At 48.4% G+C, this 7,915-nt stretch overlaps 1 protein-coding gene across 1 annotated transcript; it reads left to right on the forward strand.

Moving 5' to 3' along the window:
• Nucleotides 1-1,212: 1,212 nt before the first annotated feature.
• SHISA3 (shisa family member 3) lies at nucleotides 1,213-6,268 on the forward strand. Its single transcript, XM_039325219.1, has 2 exons — nucleotides 1,213-1,498; nucleotides 5,880-6,268. The coding sequence occupies exons 1-2, from the start codon at nucleotides 1,213-1,215 to the stop codon at nucleotides 6,266-6,268; spliced, it is 675 nt and encodes a 224-aa protein (XP_039181153.1).
• The last annotated feature ends 1,647 nt before the right edge of the window (nucleotides 6,269-7,915 follow it).

The following is a 7,915-nucleotide window of genomic DNA, read 5'->3' on the forward strand; positions in this document are numbered from 1 at the left end:
GAAACTTTGGACTCAGTTGTGGAGCAGCTGAATAGCGTCAGTATTGACTCTAAGAGGGTTCAGTGGGAAGAATTAACCAGCGGAACGGCCTGCCACCGGAGGCTGTGGGTGCTCCAGGACTGGAGGTTTTGGGGAAGAGATTGGGCAGCCATTTCTCTGGGGTGGGGTCTTCTGCTTGGGTGGGTGGGGGTTGGAGTGGAGGACCTCTAGGGTCCCTTCCAACTGTGCAATTCTGTAATTCAACCTTCCTTCTTTCCTTCCTTCCTTCCTTCCTTCCTTCCTTCCTTCCTTCCTTCCTTCCTTCCTTCCTTCCTCTCACTCCATTCCCCTTCTTCCTTCCTTCTTTCTCTTCTTTCCTTCCTTCCTTGCCTCCCTTCTTCTCTCCCTTCTTCTTTCCTTCCTTCCTTCTTCTCACTCCATTCCCCTTCTTCCTTCCTTCCTTCCTTCCTTCCTTCCTTCCTTCCTTCCTTCCTTCCTTCCTTCCTTCCTTCCTTCCTTCCATCTCTTCTTTCCTTCCTTCCTTCCTCCCTTCCTTCCTCCTTCCTTCCTTTCCTCCTTCCTTGCCTCCCTTCTTCTCTCCTTCTTTCCTTCCTTCCTTCCTTCCTTCCTTCCTTCCTTCCTTCCTTCCTTCCTTCCTTCTTCTCATTCCATTCCCTTTCTTCCTTCCTTCCTCCTTCTCCTCCTTCCTTCCTTCCTTCCCTCCCTTCTTCTTCTCTCCTTCCTTCCTTCCTTCCTTGCCTCCTCCCTCCCCCCTCCCTCCCTCCCTCCCTCCCTCCCTCCCTTCCTTCCTTCCTTCCTTCCTTCCTTCCTTCCTTCCTTCCTTTCCTTCCTTCTTCAGTCAGAGCTAAAGAAGCTTCTGCGTTGAGAAGCGAAACGTCTTCAAAGGAAAAAAAACACAAAGCAAGAAAGTCCAGTTGCCTCGCGGAAAAAGCCCCTTGTCTTTTAGGACAGCCTCGGACCAACCTCCCCCCCCCAATTCCCCCAGTGGAAAACCCACCCACCCCTATGGGAGGGCTGACCAGGCTGCTGGCCACTGCCCTTTTGGAGAGGGGGGGGTCTCCCTGAGAGCCAGCTGGGGGCTCTCAGCTGAGGAGGGGGGAGGCAGAGTATCCCCCCCACCCCCTGCTCTGCCCCGGGGCCTCCCGGGAGGGAGGGGAGGAACCGTGGGGGGGGGGGCGCTCTGAAAGCCGGAGCATCCCCCGCGCAGAAGCCATGGGCGCCGGCTGGCTGCGCTCTCTCCTCCTGGGCTGGTGCCTGGCGGGGCGCTGGGGAGCCGGGGCGCAGGAGCCCCCGGCCGGCGAGTACTGCCACGGCTGGAGAGACGCGCAGGGCAGAGCCCACGGAGGCTTCCTCTGCCCGGAGCGCTTCGACAGCCCCGACGCCACCATCTGCTGCGGGTCTTGCGCCTTGCGCTATTGTTGCGCGGCCGCCGAAGCGCGCCTGGAGCAAGGCGGGTGCGCCTACGACCCCGAGCCGCAGCCTCCGGCGGGGAGCCCCCGTGAGTGTCCGCCGCCTGGGGTGGGTGGGAGGGAGGGAGGGAGTCTCCCGTGGGTGTCTGCAGGCACCCGGCTTACCTTGCGCCTTTTGGCGCGGAGGAAGAGGATGGTGCCGATCGGGGTCTCGCCAAAGGAGTTTTTACGCGCGTGGCAACCTTGCCACTGGCAGGTCAAGTTCTGGACAGCCCGGTGAGTCTGTTTGAGGGAGGGTGCCCTCGCTTGCTTGCCACCGGTGCGTCTTGAGGACTAGAAGATTGCTTGGCGGTAGGTGTCATCTACCGCCACCTAATGAGAAGGAAGGATTCACTGGAGAAGGGCCTGATGCTGGGAAAGATGGAGGGCAAGAGAAGAAGGGGACGACAGAGAATGAGGTGGCTGGATGGAGTCCCTGAAGCAGGAGGTGTGAGCTTAAATGGACCCCAGAAGATGGTAGAGGACAGGAAGACATGGAAGAACGTTGTCCATGGGGTTGCGATGGGTCGGACACGACTTGGCAATTAACAACAACAGGTGTCATCTGGGGGTGATTTAATTGCAACTTAACGCAAAAAAAAAACAAAAACCAAACTGCAACAACCCCGTCCTGGGCACTTTTGCTTCGTTGTCCTAAAGAAACCCCAGTTGAAGCTCGCTCTCTCCCCCCCCCCCGACTGCGCCCCCCATTTTCCCGTCCTCCTGGGGGGCCACAGCCTCCTTTGCGCACTTGCGCGTTTCTTCTTTTCCCAGCCGCGCAGCTCCAAACCACAGCCCGTGGAAGCGATCCAGCCCTCGCGCGGGGCTGGATCGCCCGGAAAACTTTACTTCGGGGTAGTTAGTCCTGCCTACAACTTTACTTCGGGGTAGTTAGTCCTGCTAGGATCGCGCGGGAAATCTGGGAAGGCGGAAAAGAAGAGGATCGCTGCCTTTGCCTGCGCAGCCCTTCTCCGCTCAAGCGAGGAAGAAGTTAGGAGCGGCTCCTTTTGGATGCGCCCCAATTCGGGCGCGCATCTACCCAAGGAGTCTCCTGGCTGCTTTTACCGGCGAGTAAATGCCACAGGATGCCGCGCAACGGAGAATAATTTGTATGGTTCATCTGCCGGGGCGGGCAGGCGTCCTGGAGGGTTTATCCTAGAAAATAGGAAATCCTTTTGTTATTATTGTTATTTCTCCTGCTTTCTTTTTTTTCCACCGAGAGGGTGGAATTCCCTTCTCTTAAGCCTTGTTCACTGCCCCCCCCCGTCTTCTTTTAAATTAATTTTTTGTATAAAATACAATAAAAAATTGCAAAAGAAAACAGCAGGAAAATAAGGGAGGGAGAAGGGAAGGGAAAAATGTAGGGAAAGGGGGAAAAAAAGAAAGACTTCCAACTTCGTTGGGTGCACTAGAATAAGGTAAATAGCCCCAAACCTCAACTTTTTTACTTTGACATCGTAGTATAAACTAGCCATTTCTATAACTTGCAGACCTATCTTAACCGGTAAAACCCAAAATCAAAGTTTCATGTTTTTTTTTTTTCCCCACCTCGAGCACAAAGTCCAGAAGCGGTTTCCAAGTAGAAACAAAAGTAATTGTGTGGTTTTTTTTTTTTTTTTAAGAAAAGAAAATTTTAAAGGGGGAAATGGCTTCAGATGTAGGGCCTTAAAAAGACCCTTGAAGATGCTCCTAAGCTCATTTGCTATTCGAGTAAAGATTTAAAACTTCGAAAATAACTTTTTCTGCTAGCCCTCATTTCCAGTTTTAATTCCTTGCCCCCTTTTTGGGGGGAACAGGATAAGTCTCCGAAATTTGCTGAAATACATTAATATGGTTATAAAAGAAGAAAATGGCTTTTCAATATTAACCCGTGGAGAATGGGTGAAAAAATAGCTGACAAATACATATATGGTTAACTTTTAATGTTGAAAACTCAAAAATGTGTACCAGGTCTTCCTTCCTTCAAAAATGTGTACCAGGTCTTCCTTCCTTCCTTCTTCCTTCCTTCCTTCCTCCTCCCCTTCTTCTTCTTCTTCTTCTTCTTCTTCTTCTTCTTCTTCTTCTTCTTCTTCTTCTTCTTCTTCTTCTTCTTCTTCTTCTTCTTCTTCTTCTTCTTCTTCTTCTTCTTTTCTTCTTCTTCTTCTTCTTCTTCTTCTTCTTCTTCTTCTTCTTCTTCTTCTTCTTCTTCTTCTTCTCCTCCTCCTCCTCCTCCTTCTCCTTCTCCTCCTTCTCCTTCTCCTCCTTTCTTCTCCTTCTCCTTCTTCTCCTCCTCCTCCTCCTCTTCCTCCTTCTCCTCCTCCTCCTCCTTCCTACCAAGCAGATATAAGTGATCAGAAATCAAGCTCTTATTCTGCAAATCCTTCATTTAAAAAAAAAAAACTCTTCAAAAAGGTTGTAAATATACCTGGGATCCCTCTTTGACTTCAACGAAGCCGTACTCTTGAATAATTGAGCGAACTAGCCTAACCTGAAGGGCATTTCCCATCCTCCCTAGTTGTTTGGCAGTTTTCGATTTAATTTTTCTTTCATCGTATTTATCGTGGTCGTAGATTTATAATCTGTGCAGTGATTGTGACGTTGCAGGGCGCCTTAAAACAAAGCCATCTTCACTGTCCTTACTAAGTACAACTGGCCTCAAACCAGTTTTCAATTTGGAGCCAACGAACAGAAGTTCTCTGATGTGAGGTGGACGTTTGTCTTCTGAGTTTTTCTGCCCTACATAATGAAGCTTGTACGCTACCATCCAATTCTATACCTTTGGTTTCACCCAAACTGACCCTGGATCTTTGCAACGTTGCCTCCTGAATCATTTGCAGTTTAACGATAGCTTCTAACATCCCGAGCTGTTCAAGAATAAAGTATTGTCTCGGTTAGCCTTTTTTTAAAATTGAAGTTGTAATATCAAGACAGCAAATAACTCTAGTGCTGGGAGAGGCTTTCTTAAGTTATACGGAAGAAAAAAAAAACGTAATCACAACCCAAACTGGCTTCTAGTTCATGCAAATAAAGGATGTTAAAGAAAGCAACACAATATTTCCTTCCTTCCTTCCTTCCTTCCTTCCTTCCTTCCTTCCTTCCTTCCTTCCTTCCTCTCCATCCATCCATTCCTTCCTTCCTACTTCCTTCTTTCCTTCCTTCCTCTTTCCTCCCACCCACCCTCCTCTTTCTCTTTCTTTTCCTTCCTTCTTCTCCTTTCATTCTTTCTTCCTTCCTTCCTTCTTCTCCATCCATTCCTTCCTTCTTCCTTCTTTGCCTCCTTCCTTCCTTCTTCCCTCCCTCCCTCCCTTTTTTTCTTTCTTTCCTTCCTTCCTTCCTTCTCCCTTCCTTCCTTTCTCTCCATCCATTCCCCTTCCTTCCTCCTTCCTTCTTTCCTTCCTTCCTTTCTTCCCACCCTCCCTCCTCTTTCTTTCTTTCTTTCTTTCTTTCTTTCTTTCTTTCTTTCTTTCTTTCTTTCTTTCTTTCTTTCTTTCTTTCTTTCTTTCTTTCTTTCCTTCCTTCCGGCTCAATTGTGTTCGTAAGGTGAGGGCTATCTGCAGCAGCACTGGTTACCTGGAAGAACACCGAAGGATATCTTTAATGATTGGATTCTCCATCAACTCAGGGCTGACCTTGATCATCTGTCCCAAAGGTGCTTTTTCAAGAGGCAACTGGACTTTCTTGTTTTTTCTTTGAAGATGTTTCGCTTCTCATCCCAGAAGCTTCTTCAGCTCTGACTGGATGGTGGGGAATGGAAGGATTTATACTCCTTGCAGACAGCTGGTTCTTTTGCCTTCTTTTAGAGAGTCTTTGAGGCCACTTGGAGGTTTGTCTGCGTCCTCAGGGTCCCCTGAGTGGTGCAAATGGGTGTGGAGCCTTCTTGGAACTGCTGAAAGGACTGTGTGGTAGACTGGAGATAGATGATTTACAACACAGTCCTTTCAGCACTTGCAAGAAGGCTCCACACCCATTTGCACCACTCAGATGACCCTGAGGACAGAGATAAACCTCCAAGTGGCCTCAATGACTCTCTAAAAGGAGGCAAATGACCAGCTCTCTGCAAGGAGTATAAATCCTTCCCTTCCCCACCAATTCAGTCAGAGCTGAAGAAACTTCTGGGATGAGAAGGGAAACGTCTTCAAAGAAAAACCAGAAAGTCCAGTTGCCTCTTGGAAAAAGCACCATTGAGGACGCAGGTAAACCTCCAAGTGGCCTCAAGGACTCTCTCAAAGAAGGCAAATGACCAGCTGTCTGCAAGGAGTATAAATCCTTCCGTTCCCCACCATCCAGTCAGAGCTGAAGAAGCTTCTGGGATGAGAAGCGAAACGTCTTCAAAGAAAAACAAGAAAGTCCAATTGCCTCCTGGAAAAGGACCTCTGTGACAACCCTGACCTGGATGACATAGAATCTCCACAGACAACATTTACCCTGACCATCTCTTTTTCTTTTCCCCAGAACCGACCTACGTCCCCTTTCTCATCGTGGGATCCATCTTCATCGCTTTCATTTTCGTGGGCTCTTTCGTCGCCGTTTACTGCTGCACCTGCCTGAGGCCGAAGCCCACCTTGCAGCCCCCCTTAAGATTCTCGCTGCGAAGCTACCCGATGGAGACTTTACCCATGATGCTCAGCTCCTCGAATTTACGGGTTCTCTCAAGACAATCCAGCCCGACGGCCCGCTCCGCTCATCCGTCCGGCTGCCTCGGCCATTTTTCCCTCGTTGGGCCCGAACTTGGAAGCCTGGAGACGTCTTCGCCGCCCCCCTACGCAGCAGGTTGCTTGCCCACGGGCCAGTTGGTCAACCTTGCTCAGTCCTCTGGATTTGTGGTGCCGGCCACCCCGTAGCTACTCATCCCTTATTGAAGGACCAATGGTTTCGGCTGTCTATTTTCAGGACCAAAGTCAGAAATTCTTCCGTAGGGTTGATGCTTGTACCGTAAATTCCACTTTTAAAAAAAAAAAAAGCCAGCATAGCCCTGCTCTTTATGCAAATTTGGGTTGGGTGGCTTTGAGCCAATCACCAGGAGACGGTGAGTTCTAGTTTTGCTTTAGGCACGAAAGGCATCCAGGTGACTTTGGCCCAATCACCAGGAGACGGTGAGTCCTAGTCTTGCCTTAGGCATGAAAGCCATCTAGGTGACTTTGGCCCAGTCACCAGGAGATGGTGAGTTGTAGTCCTGCCTTAGGCATGAAAGCCAGTTGGGTGACTTTGGCCCAATCACCAGGAGACGATGAGTCCTAGTCTTGCCTTAGGCATGAAAGCCAGTTGGGTGACTTTGGCCCAATCACCAGGAGATGGTGAGTTCTAGTCCTGCCTTAGGCATGAAAGCCATCTAGGTGACTTTGCCCCAATCACCAGGAGATGGCTTAGCCATCTTTGAGTCCAACCCACCTCACAGGGTTATCGTAATGAGGAAAATAGGAGGAAAGTGTATTGGATATCTTTACTGCCTTGAGCTACTTGTAAAGATAATAAAGGCAGGATACAAAAGAAAGAATGAATGAATGATAAAATGGGTCTCCTACGTCTTGCCGAGAATGGTTCACTATTTAAAAGTGGTTTGTTACAGGAATAGCGATATCAAAAGAAAGTCTGTCTAAATGCTGGGATTTGGGAGGCCATTAAAAACTCAGTTATTCTGTTCTTAATTAAGGATTCCCGGATTTTTGGAATTTGTTTGTGATAGGGTGACGGGTTTTAAGCGTGGAGAGTGCTCTCAGCCGGTGATCCCAGTTTGTACATTCTCAGAGGGACCCTCAACATACTTTGGTTAAAGTGAGTAACTGGTGATCCGAAGATCTAAATCACTGGTTCTCAACCTTTTTAATGCCGCGACCCCCAACCGGTCGTAAGTCGAGGGCTACTCAACTGGTGCAGCACCGTTTGCAGAATGGGACTTTTGGCGGGCCGAGCAGGGCAGAGACAGCCTGGACAATTCCTATTGGCTTTTGAAAGCCGATAGAATTAGACTCTATTCAAGAGAGACTATTCTATTGGCTTTCAAAAGCCAATAGAATAAAAGGGAGGAGCACAGCTAAGGAAAAGGGGGAAAAAATGGCGGACTGCGTTGTTTGGCGACCCCCGTGAAATGGTCGTTCGACCTCAAATGGGGTCCCGACCCACAGGTTGAGAACCACTGATCTAAATTAACCTGGTTAGGTCAAACGGGATATTCTCAGTATTGGATGAGTTATGATTTGATAAGGGAAGAAATTCACCATCTACGTCTAGCGTTGTTAGGAGTACACTTTGAAAGTAGGAAGAGATTAAACAAAGATTTTCTAAAAAAAGAAGAAAGAAGTAGAAATTTCAGCAAAACAATGGAGAGGACTAACTTTAACTACAGTTAGTAAAATCTTACATTCGGGAGACTGAATGATGGAATGTACTGCTGATAACCCTTGTTGTTGATGTACTGTCAGACTATTTTTAATAGATGTATCACCAGATTTAAGTAAGAAATCCCAAATAGGTATTGTTACAGAAGCCGA

Source organism: Crotalus tigris, unplaced genomic scaffold (genome assembly GCF_016545835.1).
Source record: "Crotalus tigris isolate CLP2741 ecotype Arizona unplaced genomic scaffold, ASM1654583v1 scf7180000024321.1087588, whole genome shotgun sequence".
NCBI classification, from domain to species: domain Eukaryota; kingdom Metazoa; phylum Chordata; class Lepidosauria; order Squamata; family Viperidae; genus Crotalus; species Crotalus tigris.